This window comes from Colletotrichum abscissum, assembly GCF_030869225.1.
Source record: "Colletotrichum abscissum strain IMI 504890 chromosome Unknown Scaffold_35.1, whole genome shotgun sequence".
NCBI lineage: Eukaryota > Fungi > Ascomycota > Sordariomycetes > Glomerellales > Glomerellaceae > Colletotrichum > Colletotrichum abscissum.
The window spans coordinates 105,700-132,890 of NW_026850265.1; the positions used below are offsets into that span (position 1 = coordinate 105,700).

Consider the following 27,191-nt stretch of genomic DNA (forward strand, 5'->3'; position numbering starts at 1 on the left):
GGAAGATAACGCCGTACTTTCCGCGATTCGCGTAACACATCGTGGTGTAATGTGCGGTCGCTCTCAGATATGCTCGGATTCTCTGATTCTCCAGCGTCCTCTCACGTGCTACTCTCGTCTTTTCAACTACCGAGTCCTAGTAGGTGCGCTGAAGTGATTGAGGTACATTGGCCTTCTTCTCCCAAGACGGAACGGGACCCATGATCCGTGTGGGCCCGGGCCCGGTCGGCCCCATCTTTCCGTCGCCGGTGGGGGCCACTCTCCCGTCCCGTATTCGGAGAGGTACTCATCCTGAGCGGACGAGAGGTGAAGATATCGGGCACCTGCCCAAGAAACCCATCCTGAACCGGTTCGTCCACAGTGACCCAGATGCTACATGTAGCTGCATTAGAGCCGTCTCCAATCCAAAGTAATCACTTCCAATAGAGCAAGAACAGTAACCCATCGCACTAGCGAATCCTCCCCTCCCCAAAAACCGTGCAGTGACCTCCCACCCAATCATTCCTCATCCAACACCAACACCTTCAAACATGCACGCGAATAAAAAAATCACGAGACACCACGCAAACCACCAATACCACGCAATCACCAAACAAGAAACACGTAAATTTGTCCATCCGCCTTCTAGAAAAGGCACGGGGGAAAAGGTGCCTGACTGACACCCCACCAACATGCCAAACGCGCTTTAGTCCAGTGACACACCCACCCCAATTCATCCATCCATCCTCTGGAACGCGAATCCCAGTGACTGCTCCCGCATACCAAGCGCAGGACAGAAACATCCAATCCACCACCACCACCTACCATCCATCCACCACTCTTTGGTTTTCCGCGTCACGACTCACCGTCAATCAAAATGTTCCAGGTGCTTCTCGCCCCCAAACTCAGTGACCACAATGACGAAGAAAGTGATAAAGGCACAAACGTGGCCGGTCGAAATTTACAACGCCTTGTTTCCTTGTCTCATTGACGTTGACACTTCAATGTTCAACCACCCATTGTTCAACTAAGCATTCCATCATTCTCTTCTAACCTTACACATACTTCCTAAACACCGAATAGCCTCAAGGCGCAATTCCTGTTCATTTCTTACCAGACTTATATCAAAAAGAGAGCCGGTCTCACTCACCTCAAACCCCCATCCAGCTAATATCCCATCCGCCTTCTAAACCCAGTACATCCAGGAACAACGAAACTCACGATGCATCCCCTCTCCCATCTCATCCTCTCCCTCATCCTCCTCGCAACCTCAACAGCAGCCCTCCCAGCAACACCAGCAACACCCACAACCCCACCACCAACATCAACATCCTCAACAGACACACAACAACCTCCAATCCAGCCCTTCCTCCCCACCACCGGCGCGGCCCTCCTCCCAACAGGCATCCCCGCCTCTCCACGCCCGAGCCCGAACCAGCCTCAATCACAATCACCAGCACCATCACCAATCTACACAACCCTCACCCCCAAATTCCCCCCCTCAAACTCGTCCTCCCCCTTCCCATCAGGGCACCGCAACTCCACATCGCCCTGCGCATCAGGCCGACCCCTCCGCCTAGGCCCAGCCCGCCTCCACAAGAAACCTCACACCCAAACCTCCTTACCATCGCCCCCTCCGCAGCCAACAAACACTCCTCAAACCACAATTCCCGCCGAAGCTACCGCAGCCGCAGCCGTCGCCGCCGCCGCAGCAGCAGTAGAAACGCCCACAGACTCCGGCCCCCGAGACTACGCCTCCCTCATCCCCCCGGCGCCCGGCGTGACCCCCCGTCCGGAGCCGAACCTCGCCGAAATGGGATACTACCAGACGACGTACTACTCCTGCGCGACCCAAGGCACCTCGACCCACTGCGGCTGGCACAGACCCATCATGGTCGCGCCCGCGAACAACGCCGCCGCCGGCGCCGGCGCGATGAACCGCAAAGCCGGCGTCGGGGCGTTGGTCGTCGCCTTCGTCGTCGGTGTCTTCGTGGGCAGATGAGTCGACCCAATGGCGGCGGAAGACGTAACTCACCTGACGAATCATTCTCTTTCTTACCTAGCGAGACCTTGACCTATACGCTGAAGCCGGCCGGCTGTCGGCCGGGTCCTCGGGGTGCTGGTAGCGTCCTGTCCCACCCCCTGAACTTCCTCGGAGAAAATCCGACTAGCGCGCCTCACGGGGGGCTAAGACTTGCACGATACAAGCGGCAGGAACCGTGGCTGAGGCGCCAGACAGATGTCGGGCGGAGATGCCAACGATGGTAATAGCCTCGTGCGGCTGGACACAATGTCAAAGCGGGTGGGGGAGGAGATGAGGGAGCGAAAAAGCTTAGCCTCCCTCCCTTGGGCCCCCTGACGAATGATGATAATGAATGACGAATAAGACCGATTCGCCCAGCTGGCTGGGCTAGTATGAACCGCATAGACAGTCCACATGCCTCACGGTTATGGCACACAAATGCCGAGGGAGACCTACTTCACGGGAAGGATGAAATGGACGAGGATGGGAACCGCAGACGGGCATTTTTGGACAGTTTCTTGTACATCATTTGAATACAGCTTATGAAGATAAGAGAACACAAAAATAAAAAATAAAAAGGGAAGAGAGAAAGAACACTCACTACCTGCCTTTTAGGCCCCGCCCCCCAAAAAAAAATCCCTACGTTCTTTTCTTTCACCTTCTAAAGCTCGGGTATTTCAGAACAACATTGGAACAGAGAAACCAGAGAAACGAAAATGTTGGAAGGGGGGGCGACAGAAGAGTATAAGCCAGCAGCCCGAGGGGAAGAGAGAAAAACGTATGATGATATGTTGGAAAAGCCGCCCCTTTCTCCCTCCTTTTTGGCTCTTCCTCCTATTCCCCCCTTTCTCTCCGCCTCTTTCTCCATATCAGCGTAGTTAAAAAACGTTACATCAAGAGGTTTGGTTTAGTAAAAGAAGTAGAACAAGAAAAGGTCTCGGCGTGGTTAGCGGAATTCCCTTGCTGCCGAAAAATGGATTATGAGGGATGAGTCGCTCTGTTTTTCGAAGTAGGTCCCTGGCAGCGCGTCCTTGCAATGAGATCTTTTCCTGTATCCATTACCCGGGCCGCGGTGGGTGCTTGGACGTTTGTTGGGGATCTAGAACGTCCCCCTCCCCCCGTCGAACTCGGTTCGGGATCGCTGAGTGCCTCGGTACGCGTTCTTTCGATGGGAACACGGATCGGGGAAGGCGAGGGAGGGTAGACAGGCGGTGGGCTTGGAGTTATCGGTGAGTCGGTGAATCGTGAAAGAGTCGGATTGGTGTTCGAGAGAGGCATTCGCCGGTCGTCTCGTCATCTACTTCTTGGCCGGGGCAGGCGGTGCCTTGACGTTGTTGGACAGCCAGGCCAGGCCCTCGAGCAGGCCCTCGCCCGTCGTCGCGCAACTGGGCACAACGTACCAGACCTTGTCTTTCAGTTTTGAGAGGTTCAGGGCCTCGGTGACTTCTTGCGGCTTCATGGCTGTGATTGCAGTGACGCATGGTCAGCCTTCCAAACGTGTCCTGATGAAGAGGGCCAGCGGGGCAGAACCCGAGCCGATGGGCAGTACGGCCACCCGCTGGATTCGAGGGTGCGGTTTGTTTAGACTTACCTCCGTTGACGTCCTGCTTGTTGGCAAAGACCAGCAGCAAGCTGTCCTTCATTTCGCGGTCGTTGATGATTCTGTGCAATTCCGACTTGGCCTCCTCGATTCTCGCGCGATCCGACGAGTCAATGACGAAAATAAGACCCTGAGTTCCTGTGCGAGGGTAATGGTATCGTCAGCACAACTGAATCACATAAAGAACAGACTACCCTTGGAGGGTGGAGGGGCATGATAGAGGAGAGGAGAAGACAGGGCGGGAAGAACTCACCGCTAAAGTAATGTCTCCAGAGGGGACGGATCTTGTCCTGACCACCGACGTCCCAGACGTTGAACTTGACGTTCTTGTAGGTGACGGTCTCGACGTTGAAGCCGACGGTGGGAATGGTGGTGACGTCCTGGCCGAGCTTGAGCTTGTAGAGGATGGTGGTCTTGCCAGCGGCGTCGAGACCCAGCATCAGCAGGCGCATCTCCTTTGATCCGAAGATCTTGCCCATCATCTTTGAGAGTTGACCACCCATTGTGACTGCCGGGGGATCGTTATCGTGGGTTTCGTGGCGGTAGGGGTCGAGTCGGTCGGTCGGCGTTGTTGTTGTCGTGGGTGGGAGGGGTGGCCACCGGTGGTGCGGTGTCGGGCTTTAAGGGGACGTCGTCGCAACGTATGATAGATCGTTGACTCTGGATTTCTTCGCCTCCAAAACTTGGGGGACGACGGGCGAGATTGACGGTTCGGAGAGTGTCGCGCGCGATTGAATCCCAAGACGCAGCGGTCGTCGGGGTGGTGGGAGAAGGTTCCGGGGTTGAGCGAAGCAGAGTTGCGGAAGAGAAGGAGTGTGTGGTGAATGGCAGAAGCTATCACAAAAAAAAAAAAAACACGAGCAACTTTGCGACTTGCTGGAGTAAGGTACTTTGGGCAGTGGTGGTAATAGTTGTTGGTGCAGGCGCTGTGCGGTGTACCTGACTACCTGGTCGGGGATCGGAGGTTGGGGGTCGAATGGAGTTGGGCACTTTCCACTTTCCACTTTGTAGCGACCGGGCAGCCTTTCGTTCGCTCGGGCGTTGCGTGGGACGTTGGAGTACACCACACCGTACAGGAACCGAGACGTGTGTGTGTGTGTGAACACTGAAGGATGGCTGGGAGACAGATGCAGAAGCAGGGAGGGAGCAACGACGCCAAGACGGTATCGAAACGGGCCAATGGACAGCTATATTTGGGCTGTGATTAATGCTAGCCGTCATCCGAAACGAAGTGAGTGCGCTCACTCATGTAAGGAAACGTACAGAGTAAGGTCAGGTAGGTACCTTCATGTCAGATACTTTAGTACAGATACTTTAAACCATCCGTGCTTCATGGGTACGGGAATACCTGCAACCTGCCATGCTACAGAATATTGGCTGCTGACTCCAGATATGAGGCATGAGCGTACGTACAGCCTGTCTCCTTTCCGAATTATCTGACAGAAACCAGCGAAGAGCCGTCTTTGGCTATTGTCTGAAATCCCTACGACATGGGCAATGGCAATGGGCATATGCGGCTCGGCTTCTCATGCGTTTCAACCGTTTGCCCACCAGCTGGTTGGTAGTGACTGGTCAGGCGGGCAGAACCACAGACCGAACCACAGACCATCAAACACTTCTCACCTCATCGTCTACTATGGAACCATCCCACTCACCATGGGTGGTTACATCAGCAATTCAACACTTGAAAGTTGCCTCGGGTTCGTAACTTGAACGCTCTCTGAAGCGAAGCGGGGGACTCAGTGGAAGCGAGAGGGGCCGCATCTGTACGAAGTAATCCGTATGGATGTATGGATATTCGCAATCACGTTTAGATGGAAATATTGAATCTCGAGCAATGCAGCGCTCGCTCCGGGGCGCATGCAAATTGCACATGACATGACAACTCCGTCCAGCAACTCTCTCAACCGTAATCCACATCAGTCATCGTCAACAATAACAAACGCAGACTCCATCACTCCATACCTTTTCCAAAGCTTTTTATTGTGGAACATGATGGCCTCTGTCTCTTTCCCTCTCTTCCTCTCTCTGTCTCTCTTTGAGTCTCTGCGTCTCCCTCCATGGATATTGCCCCCTGGTCTATCCATCTTTGGCAAGGTACGAATAAAAAAGTACACCAATTCTCGGAGATTCAAACGCAGGTACGTACCCGCTCCCGCTCCCACACCAGAACATCTCCAGTCCAAACGGAGACATGCAAGCCGCCCCGGAGCCAATCAGCCTGCTCGTGTACCTTTTTTCGAGGTGGATCCCAAACAGCAAGGGCCCCAAGGAGTCTTCTTTTCCCCCCCTGTGTCCTTCAGGTTGCCTCTCTCTCCTCTCTTTCCTTGTCATCTCTGATTGTTCGACTTGCGATCTGGTGTTTTCTCTTCAACTCGGGTCAATCCGTAGCCCCATTCGTTCCTTTTCCTAACAACAAAATGGGATACCTTTCTATCTCTCCCGTCAATGACATGATGAGACTACATACCTCCATACCCCAAGCCCCTTGTTACCATGGCTGTTGCTCTAGCCAATAGGCGTATTTAGCGACCTGCAGGTACGGATACATACTGTGGTACACCACCACCTCACTCCATATCTGCCATGGCCAAGTCACGGCATTCGAATAAAATATCTATGCACGTGCCATGCCGGAGTCAGGGGCGAAATTTGACATTCTGAAGCCAACCTCTGAAGGCTCTGATAGTTTGATTGCAGCGTCTCCTTGCCTCGCATATCGGTGCATGTAAACATCCGAGTCGCATATCACGAGTGACAGACTCAAAAGCCACCAAACAAGAGATGACTCGTCTGTATCTTACGTAATACACTCGGCACAGCGCAGAGACTCAAAGCATGCAAACGTTCATAGTCATTTCTATCCGTACTACTAATACTGCCAGCCTGTCACTGGTACGGATACCCGCTAGCTGCTACCCCTGCTTTGGATGCATAGTAAGCATGTTAAGTTCCGTTTCGACCCGCCATGTCATGTCCCCTTTTGTTTGTTTAATGAGACCTGGCGATAGACACACCAGATATCCCATGTCCGGGCCGTTGATCTCTCGGCCAATACACACACTCTCAACTCAATACTTTAAGCGAACGCCCGCTCATGGCTCTCGCTAACACTTCGCTAACACTTCGCTAACGTCATGCACTTCCCAACTTGAGCGTTTGGCCCTCTACTTCTCCGCATCACCAGATCTGGATCATCTGGTACATCTACATCTCGGGGACCTTGTCCTCTTGGGTTCAGGGCCGGTACTCCAGCACGTAGCGCCGCTCCACCTGATGCGTAGTCGATGAGTCGTTTTCGCCATGAAACTTGAGGTTGACCGTCTTGCCGTCCGGCTCCGTGCCGACAACGTCTGCTGCGTAAAATGCCGTTGTCTGTGGGTAGAGCCCGAGGACCATCCTGCCCCCCTCCAGCTTAGCGAGATTGTGTGTCTGGTTCTCCGCCGGGATCGGTATCATGCCCGACGCAAAGGTCTTGTACTCCTTCGGCTTGACGTTGTCCTCCGGCTCCACATCCAAGCACTTGTACCGCCGGCTCTTGCCTTCGCCAATGACGCCGACCACCTCACCTAGTATCCAATCATACGGTGCCTCACCCTGCTGCGGCTCATCTTTCTTCCGTTTGAACGCTACCTTGTCTCCTTTGGAGAACGATATCTTGCTTCGAGCGGCAGAGGAAGCGCTTGACCCCAAGGCGCCTGACGATGAACCTGCCGTGTTGGAGCCCGTGGAACCCTGTGGCTCGACGCTATCTGCCTTGGGAGGCATACTGTCGCGGTTGCTACCCCGGTCGCCGTACTTGCGCGAGCTTCCGCCGATGGGGCTAGGCACCGGAGAGTCACCGGCTCCGTCAAAGTCGTAGAGTGCTGCCGCGGCAGCGTCCCGATTGCGGGTCGAGCTCCCGGTCCGTGATGAAGCGCCGGTTGTCGCTGGAGCCTCTGCTGCTTCCTTGGCCTGCTGCACAGCCTTGAGAATTTTAAGCTGTTCAATGAGGTTCTTGATGTTGTTCGAGTTGTTCTCCGACAGCTTGACACCAGAACGGCAGTTCTGCTCCATCTTGTTAAGATCGCTGCCTGATGGGTTTCCACCGTCCATGCTGGCCATGGCTGCCTTCTTGTCAAGCTTCAATAGCTCGGCCAAGTTGTCATTTTCTTGGTTGACACCGTTCACAACCTCGTGGAACTTTTCCTTCGCAGATTCCCATAGCTGCACCTCTTCGCCATGGCCGCTGCCATTGTTGCGGTTTGAGCCGCGGCCGCTTCGGTTTCGCTGAGACATCTTGGCTTGCAATGATTCCAAAGGGCTGGGCTGGACCTTGGGCGAGTCGCGCTTCTTCTAGGTGGACTCGTCTCGGGCAGCCGAGGCAGAAGATGTGCTCGTAGGTATGCTCGAGGATGTGCTCCCGGGATTCGGTTCGGCAGCGGTAGGTTTCCGTCTCCGACCACTGCGAGGCGGGTGCTCAGCTTCGGCGTTTCGTTTCTGTGGCATGTTGATATCAGTTCCGGATCGAGCTGACGATGGAGATGCATAAGTGGGGTGTAGAGATGATAAGGTGGAAGAGGAAGAGTATAGAAATGCGGGAGGAGGAAGTCGAGACAAGTAGGTGGAGGCAAGGTAGCTAAGCGCAAGCAGGGAAGGCGAGCATGAAGGCACTTACAGGGAAAGCGTAACGTTCACTTGGCTGTTGCTCCGCCAGCTGTCGCAGGCAGGTCGGGGGTCACGTTCAGTTCCAAAGCTCGGTAGAGCTTGCCTTGAGCTCTTTCTCTCTGGTGTTGCTGGGGTATCTAGGCGCAAAGACGCTATGTAAGGAAACAAGAAAAGAAATCGACCAAGAAACCTTAGCCCATGACGCGACCAAAAAGAAAAAAGGCAATGATTTAAGCTTTTGAATTGGCCAGGTCTCTGAATGCCATGGCAATCAAGGTGTTTGGAGTTGGGGGAAGGATCATGGAGATGCTGATGGCAGAATGCGGGCGGTATCGGGTGACGCGCAGGAAAGCGGAGTGCTGAGAGCTTCATTGGTTCATTAACGCGACTGCTCCAATGTGCCGCTGCGATCCGCCGCGGCATTGTATACAACCGAAGTGGGTCAATCGATAAGATACCTCGTACTTTTGGCCAGCCATAGCCAATCAAGTCGGGGATTCCTCAAACGGCCCTCCGCCATGCGGCCCGACCACTTGCCCGGGGCCCGTGCTCCGACCTCACGGGATGATCGTTTGGAGGGGTCCGGAGGTATTGGCTCCATTCTGCGGGGTCCCCCCAAGTGAAGCTCTCCCTGACGTCAAATCTAATGGTGGGGTGAGCATACGCACTCCCAACTTTATTAGTACGCCATTGTCGTCGCGTCTTTCCTCTCCCTTGAAACCTTTGTTCATCGCCTTCTTTCAATTGCTTTGAGCTGATTTGGCTCCATCACTTCAGTCGCAATGGTCCTACAGGTCCCTCTGTTCAAGCTTCAATGCGGAGTGAACTCCTATGAATGGGGAAAGAAGGGAGGGGACTCAGCAGCTGCGCGCTTTGCGGCGACAACGCCAGCTGAGGGCTTCAGCATTGAATCGGAGAAGCCTTACGCAGAGGTGAGCTCAACCTTGTTTCTGTATTAAGCCCCAGAATCACATTGCTAACTGGTATTTGCAGCTCTGGATGGGCACCCACCCCTCAAACCCCTCAAAAGACCTGCAGTCTGGTCGCACCCTTCTCGAACTCGTCCAAGACAACCAGCAACTTCTCTCCGCACCTATCTCCTCCAAGTACGACTCGAAGCTTCCTTTCCTCTTCAAGGTCCTCTCCATCAACAAGGCCCTCTCGATACAGGCCCACCCCAATAAGAAGCTTGCCGAACAGCTGCACGCTCGCGACCCCAAGAACTACCCCGATGACAACCACAAACCCGAGATGGCTATCGCCATCACCCCATTCGAGGGTCTCTGTGGATTCCGACCCCTTTCCGAGATCTCACACTTCCTCGCGACGGTTCCTCCCTTGAAGAGCCTGGTCGTCGAAGACAAGGCCGACGAATTCATCAATACAGTCAAGGGTGAGGAGGAGACCGAGAACCCCGAGACTAGGGACCGGAATAAGATGGCCCTGCAGCATGCCTTTGCCGCCCTTCTGTCCGCCACACCCGAAGAGATTGAGAAGCAGACGGAGAAGCTTGTCGCCCTCGCCAAGTCAGAAGGCAGCGATTTTGCCGGCGGCGGCGTTGCCACGACAGACGGCGAGACCCTCTCGGAGCTGATCCTCCGTAATCACGCCGAATTCGGCGCAGACATTGGGCTCTTCGTCCTCTTCTTCCTAAACTACGTCAAGATGGAGCCCGGCGAGGCCATGTTCCTTGTCGCCGACGACATCCACGCGTACCTCTCGGGCGACATTATCGAATGCATGGCCGCCTCAGACAACGTCGTCCGCGCCGGCTTCACCCCCAAGTTCAAGGATGTGCCCACCCTCGTCGACATGCTCACCTACAACTACGCGCCTATTGACGAGCAAAAGATGTCTCCATCCGAGTACCCCTACGCCACCCTCAACCGCGCCGCCTACAGCTCTGGCTCTGCCGTCATCTTGTACGATCCGCCGATTGAGGAATTCAGCGTCGTCCGGTCGCTGCTCAATGGCGACGGGGCCAAGGTCACCTTTGAGCCCATTGAGGGTCCCAGCATCATCATCTGTACTTCTGGCAAGGGCACCATTTCCGTTGGCCCGACAGTGCAGAAGATTAGCGAGGGTAACGTCTTCTTTGTCGGATCGACGGCGGAGTTGGTGTTGCAGTCCGAGGGTGACGACGATGACGAGTTTGTCACGTTCAAGGCGTTTTGCGAGATTGAGGAGAAGCCGGAGGAAAAGTTGTAAAAGGGGATTTTTTGCAGAGGTGCCAGCGCACACACTATCCATGTTTCCCTCCGTGTTTGAGACGAGGGGGGAGCAAGTTGTTCATACCCAATATCCATACAAGAAGACCACGAAGAAAAGCATCATGAGAGAGGTTATTTGATTTTTGCTCGATTCCTGCCCATCGTGTAAGGCGTTAGTCCGATCCTAACAGGGGCCTTGTCTCTGACGCCAGTATGGATGAATGCTTCTTGACCTCAATGACTCTTCTCTATCTCCGATTAGACAGCCCATGCCACAGGAGCCTCGGTATATCGCACTGAGAACAATCACGCGCTGGACATGGGGGGCTCACGAGCAGGGCATACGAATTATTTTTTCAGCGTGATTAACCTGGCGATTTTTTGAGGGACCGCACCGTTTTTGGTGATTTGATTAATTATACTCACCCCATGCCTAAGCTGCACCTGTAATACGGCTTGCTGTGGCTGGGAACTAGAAAAGGGAAGTCAAGAGTAACAGAAAAAGAATTCAGCCAGCCCAATGCCCCATGATGCCTGCAGGCAACATGATAAGACCAAACAATGCCCCCCTGATAAACCTCAATTTTTTTATGAAGTACCATGCCCCAAAGCTCCCTGACCCCATACCCCTTAGCCCCTCTTGTCCAGGTATCAATGTCCACTAATTCATACTGCCATTCTTTTTTGTATCGCCGTTTCCATGAGGTTCCTGTCACGAGACACCTTCCCCGGAGATCTTGTAAACGTCCATCCGTTCCGTCACCCGAATGCTTTCCCCCAACATTCAGTTATTACACCGTTTCAGTCAAACCGTAGCAGATGAGCGAGAAAACACAGGACATCAAAGGAAGATATGCAGACTGGTACACGATTACCTAACGTAGACCACGCACGTGCGATGAGGTACAAAGATCATGAAAATTGAAGAAGTGACTAGGGGGGAAAGGTAATGAATGATGGATGTGTAAAAGTAGAGAGAGAGAGAGAGAGAGGATGATGACATGCGTGTAGGCGTGAATTGCAGGATCAATAACCAAAAACATAGACACAACCCAACGAGACCACAGACTTTGCTCTCCTATCGGAACCCAAATCCCTCGACAGTGACCCTAGCCGGCCGGACACGAGGCTGGGTACTATTGAAGGAGAGACGAGCGAGAAGAAGTTAACTAATGCTCTCTGGGAACACGAAAGGGGGGGGGGGGGGGGGGGGGGGGGGGGGGGGGGGGGGGGGGGAAGGGGGGGGGGGGGGGAAATGTGACTGGGGGGGGGAGGGGGGGGGGGTGGGGGGGGGGGAGAGGAGGTGGGGGGGGGGGGGGGGGGGGGGGGGGGGGGGGGGGGGGGGGGGGGGGGGGTTGTGAAGAGGGGAGGGGGCTCATAACTCCGGTCGAGAGGTATTGGTCCAATATTGGGGAAATCTGACTTGGAACCTGCGAGGCGGGAAATGGAGGGAGGAAACGGGACGGGACTGGACGGGTGTCAGGGGCGGGCGTCCCGGGTTCGGGCAGCCGCATCATGCCGCCGGGATCTCGAGGTGAGATCCTATTCGGCTTCCTGCCTCCCCCCTCTCGTTCTCGATGACAGCCACCACGCCACACCGAAAGACACGAACGGAGTGTGTTCTGAGATGTCATTGATGGACGCAAGGCCACATTGGGTAGTATTTTCCAACGGCTTCATTCTTGGGCCTCCCATTGCCTGCAGAGATGGAACCTTTCTCGGTTCTCTTGGCCTCCGGTAACGGTATGTACGTTGGCGGCGTAGACGTTGTCGTTGTCGTTGGGTACCGTCGATGATAAAGCCAAGCAAGGCTGGGCCACACGCATGCAGCGGACCACACCCTCTCCACCGGGGAAGAAAGGAACCCCCAAATCCGGTGCCTGGACTTCGTACAAAAGGGCAAGCCACGTCTCGCTTCCTGCTGGAGAAGAATAGAGGGTGGGCGATGTACCGCCCCTGCCTGAAAACGAAAGCTTCTCCCCTGCAATGGCGTCTTGTGTTTCGACGACGTACGAGAGGGGGAACAAGGCTGTGGCGTACTCTGCTTCGACAGTATACGGCCAGGAGGCGGTTTTGTTTCCTCAACGACAACCTGCACTTCCCATTCATCATTGGAGTATGCATGCCGGTATGTTTCGTGTTGATGAAAAGGCGTGCAGGAACCCAGGAAGTCGAAAGTCCGCCACGGCTTACGCTGCAGGTTCTCTCACACCCCAGAATAGCATCTAGGAATATGAATGCCGGATCTGGGGAACTCGGTGACGTACGTTTCTTCACCTTTCATACCCTGGGCTCGTATTCCGCTTTCACCGAGCTGGGATCCCCTCTCTCACTGGTTAGTGTCACGGGATGTGTCCTCATTTGGCGAGAATGAGCGCCGACAGCATCGCAGTTGTTCTTAGAATCGAAAAGTGCAATAAAAGGAGTGGGCGAATAAAACAAAAGTGATTGCGAAAAGAATGTGGCAGCAAGCAGTAATTGCCATGGCGGAAAAGGGGGCCCCCGATTCCTTTGCTGGCACCACCAATAAGTGAGCATCAAGCGCCCCAGCCGGCCGACCGGAGCGCAAGGTTTCATCCTAGGAAGCGGACAAGCCACCCGCAGACCTGCGACCCGAGTGGTGATGATGACTGCTGTGGTGGTGGCTATGACCGTGACCATGGTGATGATCGTGATGATGCTGGTGATGGTGCTGCTCGGCCGCGACCTCCTCGGAGAGCATGTACTGCCCGATATGATGCCGTCCATGGTGACCCACGGAGGCGTACATGCCCGGCGACGGCGTGGTGACTGTATACTGCTGCCCGTTGGAGAGCGAGCCGCCTCCGCCCACAGGCGTGGTGGACGACGAAGAGGAAGTGGAACTCGTGGTCTCGCCGCTTCCGCGACGACCGCTGCCGTCCCTGCCTACCCCTGACGGTGCAGTGGAAGAGTCTGTGTACTTGTAGCTTAAGTCGGAATCAGACGCGGACCGGAGACTCGATTCCGAAGCACTGAAGATGGGCTCATTGCCGCCGCTCGTGGTCGTGGAGGGCGGGTATCCTGCCATCTCAGCGTTGGAGATACGCTGCTGCTGATGCGTCATAGACGGAACGGTGTGCGATGGCGGAGGGTACGCTGATACGGGCGACGTCTCGAAGCTTCCTGATCCGCTGGGGCCCGAAGTTGTGTAGCTTGTCGTCACGTCTGAGATTGGGGATGGCTGAGACGTCGGGCTACCTGAGGACTTTGTCGACGCCGATGCCGTTGAGGATGTAGCAGCAGCGGCGCCTTCTGTACGGTAGGCTAGGACGTTTGCGTTGGCGACGGGTTGGCGCGTAGCCGGGTCGGGTAGTCGACGGTCGCCACCGGCGGGGGGCAAAGAAGCGGCGACGCCGGTGAAGGAGAAATTCTGGCCCTCGCTCTGCTGCACCGCGGCTGCTGCTGCTGCTGCCGCTGCCACGTTTGTAGCGGGCCGGTGAGGAAGCTGGGTGACGGTGCCGGCGTTGCTGCCATAGGCGTATCCCGCCGCTGCTACGGCGTCCGCCGTGTTGACGTATAAGTCACCCGCGCTTGGTGCCGCTGCGGCGACCTTTGCGGTGGGGTTTACGCGGTAGTAATAGCTCGTGTCCGAGGGCTGCTGGTAAGAGTACGGGTATCCCATGGAGGCCACCGCGGCGGGGCTGTAGTCCACGGCGTCCTCTGAGTAGCCCGGCGTGGCAGACCAACTCGGCATAGTCGCGGGCGAGGCGTAGTATTTTCCGCCGTAGTAGCTGGCTGATGTTGATGAGTAGCGGGGAAGGCCGTCGTGGATGTCGGAAGTGTAGTGGTGAGGCGGGGACGAGTTCAGGGGTGAGGCCATGGCGGTGTGGGCGTATACTCTTGCGGCTTTGAGATCGTATGTGAATGTTTGATCTGTAGATACCCAGGGAGCTTCTGTTGAGGCGACCTTTGGAAATTCCGTGTTAGTCCAGGACTCCAAGGGGGCAGGCAGCATCGAGACCCCCATAGGCATTGTTCGACTTACTCGTAAGAACATGCAGGATTCGGCGCCGGCGGCCTTGCAGTTCTGGCATGGAAGTCCGTTGCCCGTATCTCCGCTGCAGCGAATCTTGCGCTTCCGGCAACGGCCACACTGTCAATCTTGTCAGATCTTTCTTTTTTCTCCTTTCCCCATCTTTGTTACATCAAACAACGGGTATGCAAGTTCCCCTAGTTTGTACGGCTTCCAGCGTTCAAGTTGAACCTTTCGAGGACTGGCTCGTTTTTGATATAGAAACATACGTGAAAGAGAAGAGACAAACAAGAGATGTAAAGCATATCCAAGCTAATGAGAAAGGAGTGGAATGACAAAGGAAAAGGAAAGGAACTTACAGCAACGGCAATACGCTTGCGGGGGGGTGTATCCGTGTCAGTCTCTCGCTCCGTCATATTAGATGTCCGCGCTTCAGAAGAATGCGAGTGATGTCGTTGCTGCCGTTCCGGGTAGACGTATGTCGGGTCGACGCGGCTATATCGTCTTCCGTCTGCGTAGTATGCTGGGCTGACCATCGTTGTTGTATTCGCACCAAATATTACTTCGTTCTCGGATGATCTTGCTCTAAAACAAGGCTTAAAGACGTAGCGAGAAGGTAAGGTAGTGTAATAGACGATGACGATGACGATTGGGGTGGTGGGCTTCGATCGTGTAGCAATGTCTGGTAGCGTGGGCAAGATTTGGCGCGCTTGTCACAGGAAGCGAGGGGCTGGACTGGGCTTTTCTTGTTTGTTTCTTGTTTCGGTGTGTGTGGTCAGTCTTTTCTTTGGAGAGATGTGGGATTGGAGGGATGCTGTGCTTCGCATTCGTCGATGAGGGGGACAATAAGCCTCTTTTTTCTCGATGCTGCTGATACTGATGCTGATGCTGTCGTGACCAGGCGTCAAAGTCCTTGTCTCGTTTCAGAAAAGGATGGGGGACGTCGTGCTTTGCTTTTCCCCTTCTTCAGCAAGTCTGATTTCATTCGAGACTAACTGGGATGGGACCTGGTTGATATGTGTAGGAGGCAGAGGTAGAGGCAGAAACAGAGAAAGAGAAAGAGGAGAAAGGAGGAAATAAGAGGTGAGTTGCTGGATGAGGGTAGATCTTGTTCTTGTTTTCTCCTCACGCCTCTTTGTGAGACGTTACTTTCTTGAAGAAAGAGGAAAGTGTTGAGACAAGTCCGCTGATGGAATGCCTCCCCCAGGTGTAGAGATCTGTCAGGGCGAAAAAAGGTTCGAGACTTATTCAGTGTTCCGCATGGAAGTCCGGAAAAAACAAAATAAGTCAATGAGAAGAGGCAATGACATGAGCCAGGCCAGCTTATGAGGGAAGATGGGGAGAAAAGATTGATAAAAACCCCCCGGATTAAAAAAGAAAAGATAAATAAAACAACACCGACGAGAAAACAGGCGTGAAGCAGCTGCAGCCAGCGAGTGTTATACGCATCCTGGTCTTGGAGAACGCATCTTTTGATTCGGCAACGCAGGAGAGATAGCTTGGTTGTTCCTGTGTTTGCACCATGCCTTCAAACGTATCCACACCCTCCGACTGTCTGTCCAGAATACATCCATCAGAGGCATTTTCCACATCTTGAATATTCTCTTTACACAGAGTTGATTTCCCATGGATATGAAAATCAGGTCATTTGTTCCATACACGCCCCCCTCTCACCTCTCTCTCCTTTTACATTGGCGCGTATACCTTTCCCCCCTCTTCTCGTTCCCCCCATGGAAGCTTGCGGACCACACAGACACGACATCTGTCATCGGACGGGCGAAGGAAGACAAGGCTGCTACAGCATGTTTTTTTTTTTTTGGGGTCCCTTGAACTAGACCGAAGCAACAGAGAAGCAGATGTAGTGTTGATTTACCTACATAAACAGATGAGAGTGAAAAAAAGAGACTCATGTGGTGCTGCAGTAGCACCGACGGCGCGGGAAGCCACAGAAAGACGTACATTAGAACGGGGGAGAAGGAGACCTCACTTCGGCTCTGGTAGTCAGTGACAAACAAGCATGGCCTACTGGGGTGGGTGGGGGGATGGATACACCCAGCGAGGTAGAGAGAAAGAGAGAGCGTCTACATACAATCAACACCCCTCCACTCCTGTCTCCAGTTCTTCTTCCATAACGCAGATTCGGGGGGGAGGTACTTTGGGGCTGGAGGGACGGAACGTGGAGAGCAAACGGAAGAGGGGCGGCGACGGCGGAGAGGTAGGAGGACGAGGGGCGGACAGGTTAATTGAGCAGGGGGGGCCCCCAGTCCTGCGTTGGAAGATCTTGTAGGGCCAGCCGGGAGGGAAAGTCGATCTCATCTTGGGTGTATCTTGGAACTCTTAATGAGGAGAAAAAAGGGTCTGGGGTTCTCGGGGGCTAGGCCAAGCTAGACCCGAAGGACCTCGTTCCATTTGCAGCACAGCTCATTGGCAACTTCAGAGAAGAGGAAATGACAGTGTGAGAAGAACGGTCTTAGACCTTTTGAGACTGCATCATCTTCTTCTCAGCCGTAAAGATGACTTGGAAACCCCTGCACATCCAATCAGACTGACGTTTGATATTCGTCTTGCCTTGGGGAAGCGAGACTGCTGTTCCTATGTTATCGCCACCATCGCGTAAGGAGAGTTCCCATCCTAGGCCTATTGCTGGGGATCGAGACAACAATTTTAGAGGTGATGGGAGGAGGCAGGTGTCCCAACCCCGTGAGAACACTCAATTCCTCAATGTACCCCCCACGCGCGCAATTTCCATTGCTGAAGAAAACTGCCGAGTTGTCGTATGGTAACCGAGACTTGTATAAACGCTCGGTGCAAGCGCGTCCAACGGAGAAGACAACATGTATTGGACGGATGATCCTCCCACGATGACGAGGTACATGTATCATGGGAACAACAGCCAGGCTGTTCGTTTCCCCACAACAACCACTCTATCTTCCAAAGATTCTAGACTTCACCAGTCGTCAACAGAAACAAAAGTGGGATACGGGAAAGGAGGAAGCACAGAAGCATAGAAGTAGCATCTGCTTTAGGCAAAAAGACTTCTGAAATGGGAATGGTATCTTTTCCAAAATGACACCGAAGAAACCGACACGACAAACACTTTTTTTTGGCTCGACCTTTCGTCGGGCAAAACGGCCATCTCGGTCCCACTTGGAGGGTTCAAACCATGGACGCTTGATCGTGTGACCCTACCACGATAACTAACGGATGGAAAAGAGCAGAGCCATCACCAGCGAGAGATTGGGTTGTATCAGGGCAAGTCACACTTTTCCCCCGGTTCATGTACAAAAGTGATAGGAAGAGAGCGAGAGACACAAAATGCACAAAGCTGAAGGTTACGTGACGCAAGCCATTGACAGTGAATACGCTTGTGGTGGGTGTCGCTGTCCCCTGTGTCACACAGCGGAAGCGGCCTTTGCTGCAACACACACACACACACACACACACACACACACACAGTTCAGTATGATAGAACCGAGAAAGCCAAATACAGAAAGGACAGAGAACTGGCCGAAGATCTCTCCAGCCAGAAACCAACAGCGACGTCAACCCCCAGCACAAACCATCAAGCAGTACTGGACCTACTGGGCTGCTACCACTTGGCGCCCGGTCAAAGTGTGACACCGCCAACTCGCTGAAGAAGAAGAAGAAAAAATATTCAAGGAGAGGGGGGCCAAGAAAGACTCAAAGGCCGAACCGAAAGCAAGACGAAGAGAGAAAAAAAGCAAGAAAAGCAGGAAAATCAACGGTGTTGCTGCTGCATGCTTCATGCTGCATGGTACGTGCATCGGTTTCGTTCGCCAAACATCTCCCTGGCCGGTCGAGATAGAGAATCCTGTAAGAAATGAGCATCTTGGAGAAATGGACTCATGGGGGGCCAATGCTGCAAAGCCCGTCATCTGCATACATCATTTACAAGCAACAAACTTGAGCCATGATTTGCCAGCCCGGTGCCGGGAGGTTCCGCGAAGAATTTCTATCAGGCAAACCGAGCCCTCAGCCGGCGAAGAGATACGGCCGGAGGAGGATTCACAAGAGATGCCCCCTCCAAAATAGCTGGCGGCGGTCACGGTGTTTGCCTTGCTTCCACTGCAAAGTACTCTTACATGGGCAAACGAGATGCATGAATATGGCCGCCAAAGACGGCCGCCCAAGGTTGCCTCGACAGGCCCAGGAGGGGCGAAGGGGGCGCACACCTGGCTCCGAATTGGGATGGGGGAGCTGCCAAACAAGACCATCTGTTGCTGTTGCGCCGTTGTACGGAGTAGCTCTGGAAATTTCTTGAGCCAGCCTCGGTGTGCAGCAGCAGCAGTCTCCCCTTCCCCAAGCCTCGCACTCTTCCTTGTGGCAGATGAGGTGCCTTCCTACACGTTTCTCGGCCCCTCGCCCTCGCTTGTGCTGCAACCTGATCGTCCGCGACTTGGCGACCGGGATTTGGCTGCCCCCCTCTCGCCCTCCCCCTCCACAACGTTGCAGTTCCGGCCGCGGCCGCGCCTCTGCTTTTGGATAAAGATAGCGGGAAGAGCTTCGATACACGGCACGCGAAGGGGGGGGGGGGGTTGGAGGAAAACAAGGAAGGGACAGAAATAGCAAACGGGCCGCTGAGGCACAGAGCGATGGTGGGATGTGCGCGTGTATGCGTAGTAATGTGTCGGTGTGTGTGGTTCTCTTTCCCTTCCGCACCTGCTTTGCCGTTGTTGCTTCGCCCGTGGGCGGCCAGCTGGTGATGCATGCCCGTTGGCGTGAATCCTGTACGAATAGCTAGGCATGTGTGCCATGCCTTTGCCTTCTCTTGACGTGATGCACTCTCCTCCGCCTGCTTGCCGCGAAAGGCCCCCGCATCAGAGGACGGTCGGTCCCTCACCGTTGACGGTATTGGTGATGAGGGTTTGAGGAAGGAAGAAGGCTGCAATACTACGTCGTCCGATATCCCCGTGCATTTGAATCAGGGGTAGATGTCCAGCTGCAGGAGTTTAAGTAACTAAAACTCGCCCAGCGTGGCGTCGTCGTTCCCAATGGCGCTTTAGCAACTAGGAGAAAAGGATTCTGTCATGGATGCTAAGCCCATGCTTGAAGCCGACGGATCCTATTCTCCATCGTGATCCTAACGTCCGTAATGATGCGTTTCTCAGGGATGATTTTCGATCCGTGTAAGAAGCTTCTTTTTCTTCTTGCCGTTGATTTTTGACATGCTGGTGGGACTGGAATCGTGAAGCACATATTTGTCGCCGCTGCAAAGTCTTGTCCTGCCATCATCTCACGGCGTGCAAGGTCAACGAGGTGCAAAGTCTCAAGATCCAGGCAGTACTTGTGTTTCCGCATGAGCTTATTGCCAGAGAAACCCTCACAGTGTTTGAGACATGTCCTCGCCTCGTTGATGATGGTCTGGAAGCGCGCAGGCCTCTGGATCACTCTCGTCTGGCTCTCATAGAAAAGCCTACGCCGCAATTCCAAGACAAGAGAAACGAGCTGCCCTCGCTGAAACTCTAGGAGAGCAGTTCGTATCGAGAGTCGACTGAGATGTTGTTGGCAGCGTAGCACAGCGTCAAGACTGATATCATATGCAGCAACAAAAGCCTCGCCCAACAAGGTGAGGCCGTCATGCCGGCGATCAGGCTGTCGTGATGCAGATCCTCTCTTCACCTTTCACCTGTTACCGGGCATTTCTTGTGCGTGCCTGCTTCTGGGACGGGAGGCAGCAAGCAGAACGCACATGGCTCGACGGCTTCGCTGACAACGGAAATTTTTTGCAGCCATCTTCGGGGCGCTGCATCTGTACTTTTGGGGGAGCTGCCAGTCATAGCCAGAACCAGTTTTTCTTTTTCCCTCTCCCATCCATATGCGGGCAGCCGTTTGCAACAGGGACACAGGACGTAAGCGATTGGACCGGCTTCTAGGGACACAATATCATCTGACAGCCCATACTAGGGGGCCGGCCACGTCCGGAGCAGATTGATTGAGGTCGTCAGCGATGGAGAGCAGCCACCATGGCCAGGCACTGAAGGAGGCGAAGGAGGCGCAGGAGAACGAGACGAGACGAGACGAGCCGAGCCGGGCTGCCTCCACAATTAACACATTGGCGATGGAGAATATCAGATCCGTTGGTTTGGGCCCTTTCCAGTTTGTCCAAGTGCCCTTTCTCGACGTACTGTGCTAACAAAGTTGCCGTTCCGTGGTTTGGCTGCAACGAGATTCTGCATTGGGAAGACAATCGGCCTCCTCCGCCTCAACCTCAGCATCATCGACCGGCCCATTGAGCCCCACGGAGTAGCACAACTGACGAGCTTTGATATTCATGTCTCGCTCGCACTGAGGCGAAGAGAGACGCGGTCGCACAGGATTGGGGAGTTGATGCCTAGCGGGCCAGAACGGACAGAAATAACTGCAGCAGCTCTGCAGCGAGACTCGACGTGCTGTCACTCTCGTGATCCTGTGCGACATTAGCAACTGATGATACAGGACGCCTTGAAGGGGGGAACTTGCGAGGCCCTACACCAGGAGACCGCATCTATTAGACGCCGCGATGAGGTTGCAGGCGGCAGCGGCAACGAGAACGACGACGAAATGCGAACGATAAAGGAAATCGGTCAGGTTCGGAAGCAACTTTACGAATTACCGCGAACTTAAGTTCATCAGCTCTCGTCCCGAAGGCAACCTCGTTCTAGGATTCTAGATGGTCTTCTTCGTAGAGCTGAACTCTGAGGGATGCGAGGATGTGATCGGAGATTGTCCTGACAGGTCGAAGACGTTGTCGCACAATGCCGACCTCGCACGAGGCGGCTGCGGACTTCATTTGAGATGGCGGTCCATGGCCCATGGTGCGTCTCTCAATGCCGCTCCGTTGCAGCTTCTCCCATAGCACAGGAACCACCTTGAAGATATGACAACTGACAGATGACAGCTTCACCAAACGCAGCAGGCTGATGCAAGCTCCCCTCGGCAACACCAAGGATGTGTGTCGGTCCCCACTTCCGCGGTGCTTCCGGCCGCTTACTTACATGGCCCCTTGCGAGTGTGGAAAAGGAACAGGGCTCGATAGCCATGTTTGCAACGGCGAGAAACGATGAGACCAATCCTACTTGGGGCAAGCCGTTCGCCATGTGCGACATCAAGTTGTGTAGTCAAGCCCCACGGCCTTTGCTAGGGCAATCTCTCTCCCTTCCCTCGTTCCCCACATCCGGACTTCCCTGGTCGACGACGAGATGCGAAGGGGTGGCTTACAGGCAGGTTGCCGCGGTGCATCTCGACAGGTCAACGAGATATTGTTGTTGTTCATGAAACACGAGCCTTACGCGGGCGGCAGTGGCGATAGTGGTGTCAATTGTTTTTGTATTTCTTGGGGTCTACATCTGTGGCTGACCGGACTGCTGCAAAGTGCGGTCTGGTCAACGGCGGCTGGGTATAGTTTTGAAAGAGCATTGTCGGAGACGAGAAGAAAATGAGATGCGCGTCTTGCAGTTGCTGTTGCTGCTGCTGCTGCTGTTACTATCTTCGTCTGTCCGAGTCTCGATCCCTACCTCGATTCCGATTGTCCCAGTCTCTGCGGTCTCTGCGACCCGAATCCCTATCGTCACGTCGCCGTTCGTATTGATCGTGCCGTCGGCCGGAACCGCGATCATCGGATCGGTATCGATCTCCATCTCCTCTTCTGTCCCTATCCATGGCCCTTGAGCGTCCGGGGCTTCGACTGCGTCTCCGCACCTGTTCCGATCTGGGTCGATCTCTTTCCCGTTGATCTCTGTCTTGCTCAGGCTGCTGCTGCTTATCTGACTCGGGACGACGGTCTTTGGCGCGCTGGTGGCGACCCTTCATCTCCTCGTCTCCGTACACCAGATCGTAATCATCTCCATTTCGCTCGTATTCGTCACGGTATTGCCGCCTCTTTTCGAGCTCGTCAACACCTCCGAATCCACCCCTGGACGCGTGTTTTCTGCGCTTCTGGTTTGTATCGTCTCTCCAGACCTGTTGCAGCTTGCTCACACTCTGCGAGAAGTCCACGTGGATACGCCGGTCGTCAATCAGGACATCCTGCATCTTGGCATAGGCAGCCTCGCAGGACGCCTTGTCAGCATATTCGATAAAGGCATACTGGAGACTGTCGCCTGTCTTGGCATCACGAATGACCTCGCAACTCAGAATCTTGCCGAATCGGCCAAAGATGAGCTCCAGATCGGCGTCCGTCGTGACGGGGTTGAGCTTGCAGACGAATAGGACGTTTTCAGGGGGAGCGACCTCGGCAAACGGCAGGTCACCCATCATTTCCAGAGTGAGAGCCTGGGCCCGTGCCTCGCGGTCCCTCCGCCGCTTCTCGATCGCCTCCTCATCTAGATCATCGTCTTCGTGTAGCGCAGCCTCGTCCGCGATCCGAACAGTATCGAGTTGTGACTTGGTCGGAGGAGGCGAGGCGCTAGGCTCTCGCAGCTCGGGGGGATCGGGGTACGGGTCGTCGAGAACGATGGTGTGCTTGATTCGAATGTCGATAAGGGGGTGCCCCTTGTCGTCTACGATGGCCTCGTTGATCTTCTCCAACACGTCGAAGCCCTCCACGACCTTGCCAAAGACAGCGGCCTTGCCATCCAAGTAGTCCGTCTCATCGCCCAAGGTGATGATGAACTGAGAAGCCGCCACGCGCGTATCCGGGTCGGAATCCAGGGGCGCCGTCGCCATGCTGACGGTGCCTCGCTCGAGATGCTTCAATTTCGGGTGGAAGAAGGCCGGGAACATCTTCTTGGAGCTGTCGCCCGACAGCAGGCCCCAAATAGAGGTGCCTCCATCGGACTGTTTCGATAAGGGTCCAAGAGGATCGCCGGTCTGGAAGGAAAAGTTCTTCTGAACAGAGTGGACTGGTGAAAAGTTGTAATATTTGACTTTGCAAAGCTTCAGGAAGCTAGAGGTCTTTGGTTAGCTGAGCAAGAGCGTTGTAGCGCTGGCGGTGAATCGCGTCTTACTTTTCGCAAAGCTTGGGCGCGTAATCGACCAGCAGGTCAATCACGATATCGCCAGAGCTGGTTTCCAGAAGCACTGACATGGTGGCAGTAGGAGCCTCCTCTCGATCGCGTCGCCGTCGTTGTCGTCGTCGTCTGTCTAGCCGTAGGCAGGTTTGGTCTGAACGGAGCTTTCCAAAGTGGATTTTGCCCTGGGCGCAGCGGATTGACCAAACACAGAAAGATCGGTGAATTCGAATCGTCTCTCTTCGCCAAGAACAACAAGAGGTATCCCAAATGCGAAGCTTTCCGCTAGGCTCAGGCGGGCGGGCGTTCGGTGGTGGGGGTTGCAGCTTCGTGCGTGAGGTGCGTGTTGGCTTTTTTCCAGCTTGAAAAAAGATGTTTGCAGTCAAAGTGATGTAGGTGCGGTGCGGGCCAGTCCGCGAGGCAACGCCAACGGCAGCAGCTCTCTCGTCACATAGTGCGTGCGTCCAAACTATACTTCATTTGCACGGTAAAGAAGATCGGCGAATTAGAGGATGGCAGGGACAATGTCACAATGTTTAGAATCTTGTGCGGATTGCGTGCCCCGGTTTTCAGCAGTTTGAGAGCTTTTGGACCTTGGCCGATTGGGCGTACGAATAGGCTTTGTGGGAAAGTCTGATGTTTTTGGATTCGTCCATTCTCTTATTTCGGCACCGCAGCAGAGCAATGGTGATCATTTCCACATCATGGAGCTCCCAAAGGTAGGTGAGTTATAATACTAGACATGCACCTCCAACTCCGCATGCATCATGGTGATCTCCCGGGTCCCGTCATGCTCAGACCACTTCAACACCACCTCAGCACCACTAAGCTATGCATTCATCACGAGTCTAACCAGGCCGATTCAGACATGATATCAAATGTCAAGGATGGAGTGAAAGGTATGGTAAAAGTTGGTAATTGGTGTCGTTTCAGTCATTACAAACTCTATGGACCAGATGGCTGTTTGTGTGTGATATTCCTGCAACCACCGATGAAAGAAAAAGGAAACCAGAAGTGAAAAAAGGCAGATTGGCTGTGGTGTATTCCAACAAGCCTTCGCCAGTAAAACACCAAATATCCGACAGGCGAGATGAGAAGAGCATCTTCGCCTGTATGCAAACCCAGCTTTTCCCTCTCTGTGATGGGCAAAACGACCCATGTCGTGCCATAATCCATGTCATGCCTGTCCTCGGCAAAATGTTGAAATTCCCACACAAATCCCCTCTCAACGCCATTCGACGAGATGGTTAATCTCCTTGTCAAATCCAACGCCTCATGAAAAAGAAGAATCCGGTGCATAATTAGGTAGGTTGAAAAAGAGGTAGGACCAAAAAGGCTCAAAATATGCTGCGCTTTTTGTGTCGATCCGCAAAAAGATGAGAGCGTGAGATGCATCTGATTAGAAAGCTCATGGCGCGCTCTTGCGTCGTCTCTCAGAACGAAGTTCCTTTTCCGTGTCCATAAGACGGCACTGCACCCACATGCGAAACGAGCTGTCGCTCCGCACCTGCTCGCAGTTGAGGAGCTCCATCAGAGCCCGCTTCATGCCCTCGTTGACGTCAAAGAGGCGCTGCTCTTCCTCGGCGACCGCCCAGATGGTGGTCTCGTCCGCGATGGGCGCGAGTGAGCTGCTGCGGCGGGTCTTGGGGCTCGATAGCGACGAGCGACGGCTTCGGCTGTGGTGCCTCTTACCGCCGCCGCCGTTGGGGTACTGGCCAAAGGGCGAGCAGGTGCTACGCGTCGGGGACACGGACGGTGATGAGGAGAGCGAGGTGTTGGAGGTCGTCATGGGGCGGATCGTGTCCAGGTGCTGGCGGAGCTCCTCATGTTGAGATTGAAGAACTAGATATTGCTGGAGGGCAAAGTTGGAGGTTTCCTCCTGCGAGGATACAGTGGTTGCGGCGGCCATTTTTGATGTTGGTGGATATGGTAATGATAGTGTGCAAGTAATGTGTCTTTGGGCTATTGACGAGCCCATCGGAAATATGTGTGTTTGAGGGTGTGGATAAGACGAGTATATGGGCTTTTTGAAGAACCCAGGCGAAGACAATGTTCGGAAGTGATATCGAAAGGTGCTTGGTTAAGTGTGAGTGTGTGCGTGCCTTGATGAGTGATGCTCTCGTAGTGACGGAGGTGGATAAGTCGATCCGATGTCGTCAATGTGATGTGGCCGAGTGAACACCGCAACGGTTCTCAATAAGACTTATATAGAGTGCTGGCACTGTTGGTTTGTTTATGATTTTTCTTTTCGCCTTCGATAAGGAACAGAAAAAAGGCGTCGGTTCAGGTTGGCGTTATGGCTGAGAGACGGGAAGAGTAGTTGACTCGTGGTTTGGGGCCAAATCGTTCGAGTGTGAGTGAGCAGGTGTCGAGTACTAATACCAAATGAGGTACTTTGAGCCTTCTGCGACTCCTGGAGCTACTGCCCTGTCGATGGTGTCGATCAATGGTGGATCCGGCGTCCTTTGTCTCCTTTCAATCGAACCCCCGTTGGCGTGCGAGAAGAGGAGAAGGCGGGCGGGCGTGCGTTGGAGCTTGCGGGGGTCGCTGGTAAACGGTCTCGAAAAGCCCCCCTCAGCTGTCGGTAATAAATGTGAAAAAGAGGAGTAGATGCAGCAGGACAAGAGGGCGTGGCCGTTGTCGGGCAGATGTTTGGTCAGAGATTGAGGGCCTCTTCTGGGGAAATGTAGAGGGCAAGGGGGGAATGGAAGATCAAGTAATATGTATGTAAGGTGTGGTAAGGTGTGCTTGTTTTGTTTCTCTTGCGATAGGCGTGTGAGTGGACGGTGTGGTTTATTATGTGCCTCTCTCCTCCTTTTGCAGTTTGCGGTGTGCACGTCCGATGCAGACTCGATGCAGACAGATGCAGGATAACGCAGCCAGCTAGGTAGCTTCCCCGGCAGTCGAAGCTGATGATGGCCTTTTGGTCTTCTTGGTTGTATTTTATTAATAGGCACTTGTGGATGACCCGGAAGTGATAAGCGGAGTCGTGGGCGATGCGGAAAGAGGAGAACTCTGGAGACTCTCAGTAAGAATCGCGTTGTCGCCGGTCTCCGATCTCGTCTCTCTGTGTGTGGCCGTGTAATAAGGTATTCCAGGATATGGCAAGACTCAGGTACAGCAATCAAAGCTTGGACTCCCTCGTGGAAATGGCACGTCCAATGGCGCCAAATAAAACTGCAAGCCACACGGCGTTTAACCACCAGCCGGGATGTGGTTGACAATGTTCAGGTCCCGGTTCAGGTTGTGTATACAAGTCCCACTGCTAATATACGACGTACGGAGTACCCGCGTTGCAGAGAAAAACAGGGTAATAATGGGGGTGGGTAATGAACTCGGTAGTCAAGACCAAGATTCAGGAGTAAAAGAATAATTGGAAAAAAAAAAAATTAAGACAGAATATGTGTGCGCGAGCTTGGTTGCCAAGTGCGTAGGGGAGTGTAATGGCGCCGGCCGACAACCGAGAGGTGGTCTGGAAACCTTTTTGAGAACCCACGATGCCTTGGGTAGACCGGTTCAGGTTTGTCGCCGCAGAGTCAAAGCCCAACCAACTAAAAACTTTGCTAGCTTGAAAGTGGTTGGCGGTGTTTTTCGTCGTCCGTGACAGAGGGGATCCGGAAACTTTTTTTTTCCCCTCTCCTCTTGTTGGAGTTGGTAGTTATGCTTTTTGGGGAAGGGGAGGTGTAGGTAACCCCTGGACAGACAACTTTTGGGTTGTGTGTGAGTGTGTCTCGGTGATGTGTGCGTCTGTCTCTGCCTCTGATTTGTGCGTGATGATACTGATACCGAT

The 27,191-nt window shown here is 54.0% G+C and overlaps 11 protein-coding genes across 11 annotated transcripts; 4 read left to right on the forward strand and 7 right to left on the reverse strand.

The window, feature by feature from the left end:
- Positions 1 to 1,201: 1,201 nt before the first annotated feature.
- On the forward strand, positions 1,202 to 1,981 carry CABS01_11999 (uncharacterized protein; the record flags this gene model as incomplete). The annotated part of the gene is made up of 1 exon (XM_060545353.1): positions 1,202 to 1,981. The coding sequence occupies one exon, from the start codon at positions 1,202 to 1,204 to the stop codon at positions 1,979 to 1,981; it is 780 nt and encodes a 259-aa protein (XP_060396869.1).
- A 1,318-nt stretch (positions 1,982 to 3,299) lies between these two features.
- CABS01_12000 (ADP-ribosylation factor 6) lies at positions 3,300 to 4,105 on the reverse strand (the record flags this gene model as incomplete). Its single annotated transcript, XM_060545354.1, has 3 exons — positions 3,300 to 3,463; positions 3,594 to 3,740; positions 3,856 to 4,105. The coding sequence occupies 3 exons, from the start codon at positions 4,103 to 4,105 to the stop codon at positions 3,300 to 3,302; spliced, it is 561 nt and encodes a 186-aa protein (XP_060396870.1).
- Positions 4,106 to 5,099: 994 nt separating this feature from the next.
- CABS01_12001 (uncharacterized protein) lies at positions 5,100 to 5,315 on the forward strand (the record flags this gene model as incomplete). Its single annotated transcript, XM_060545355.1, has 1 exon — positions 5,100 to 5,315. The coding sequence occupies one exon, from the start codon at positions 5,100 to 5,102 to the stop codon at positions 5,313 to 5,315; it is 216 nt and encodes a 71-aa protein (XP_060396871.1).
- Positions 5,316 to 6,839: 1,524 nt separating this feature from the next.
- Positions 6,840 to 7,880, reverse strand: CABS01_12002 (SAGA-associated factor 29; the record flags this gene model as incomplete). Its single annotated transcript, XM_060545356.1, has 1 exon — positions 6,840 to 7,880. The coding sequence occupies one exon, from the start codon at positions 7,878 to 7,880 to the stop codon at positions 6,840 to 6,842; it is 1,041 nt and encodes a 346-aa protein (XP_060396872.1).
- A 1,151-nt stretch (positions 7,881 to 9,031) lies between these two features.
- Positions 9,032 to 10,457, forward strand: CABS01_12003 (phosphomannose isomerase type I; the record flags this gene model as incomplete). Its single annotated transcript, XM_060545357.1, has 2 exons — positions 9,032 to 9,181; positions 9,243 to 10,457. 2 exons carry the CDS (start codon positions 9,032 to 9,034, stop codon positions 10,455 to 10,457), a joined length of 1,365 nt encoding a protein of 454 aa, XP_060396873.1.
- A 2,282-nt stretch (positions 10,458 to 12,739) lies between these two features.
- On the reverse strand, positions 12,740 to 12,997 carry CABS01_12004 (uncharacterized protein; the record flags this gene model as incomplete). The annotated part of the gene is made up of 1 exon (XM_060545358.1): positions 12,740 to 12,997. One exon carries the CDS (start codon positions 12,995 to 12,997, stop codon positions 12,740 to 12,742), a length of 258 nt encoding a protein of 85 aa, XP_060396874.1.
- Positions 12,998 to 13,037: 40 nt separating this feature from the next.
- Positions 13,038 to 14,989, reverse strand: CABS01_12005 (uncharacterized protein; the record flags this gene model as incomplete). The annotated part of the gene is made up of 3 exons (XM_060545359.1): positions 13,038 to 14,387; positions 14,466 to 14,573; positions 14,813 to 14,989. The coding sequence occupies 3 exons, from the start codon at positions 14,987 to 14,989 to the stop codon at positions 13,038 to 13,040; spliced, it is 1,635 nt and encodes a 544-aa protein (XP_060396875.1).
- A 3,490-nt stretch (positions 14,990 to 18,479) lies between these two features.
- Positions 18,480 to 19,169, reverse strand: CABS01_12006 (uncharacterized protein; the record flags this gene model as incomplete). The annotated part of the gene is made up of 1 exon (XM_060545360.1): positions 18,480 to 19,169. A coding segment is annotated over one exon (690 nt), but the record flags the coding sequence as incomplete, so codon positions are not given.
- A 1,252-nt stretch (positions 19,170 to 20,421) lies between these two features.
- On the forward strand, positions 20,422 to 21,077 carry CABS01_12007 (uncharacterized protein; the record flags this gene model as incomplete). The annotated part of the gene is made up of 2 exons (XM_060545361.1): positions 20,422 to 20,550; positions 20,910 to 21,077. 2 exons carry the CDS (start codon positions 20,422 to 20,424, stop codon positions 21,075 to 21,077), a joined length of 297 nt encoding a protein of 98 aa, XP_060396877.1.
- Positions 21,078 to 21,935: 858 nt separating this feature from the next.
- On the reverse strand, positions 21,936 to 23,877 carry CABS01_12008 (RNA recognition domain-containing protein; the record flags this gene model as incomplete). Its single annotated transcript, XM_060545362.1, has 2 exons — positions 21,936 to 23,337; positions 23,399 to 23,877. Coding segments are annotated over 2 exons (1,881 nt in total), but the record flags the coding sequence as incomplete, so codon positions are not given.
- A 932-nt stretch (positions 23,878 to 24,809) lies between these two features.
- Positions 24,810 to 25,310, reverse strand: CABS01_12009 (uncharacterized protein; the record flags this gene model as incomplete). Its single annotated transcript, XM_060545363.1, has 1 exon — positions 24,810 to 25,310. One exon carries the CDS (start codon positions 25,308 to 25,310, stop codon positions 24,810 to 24,812), a length of 501 nt encoding a protein of 166 aa, XP_060396879.1.
- Positions 25,311 to 27,191: the final 1,881 nt, after the last annotated feature.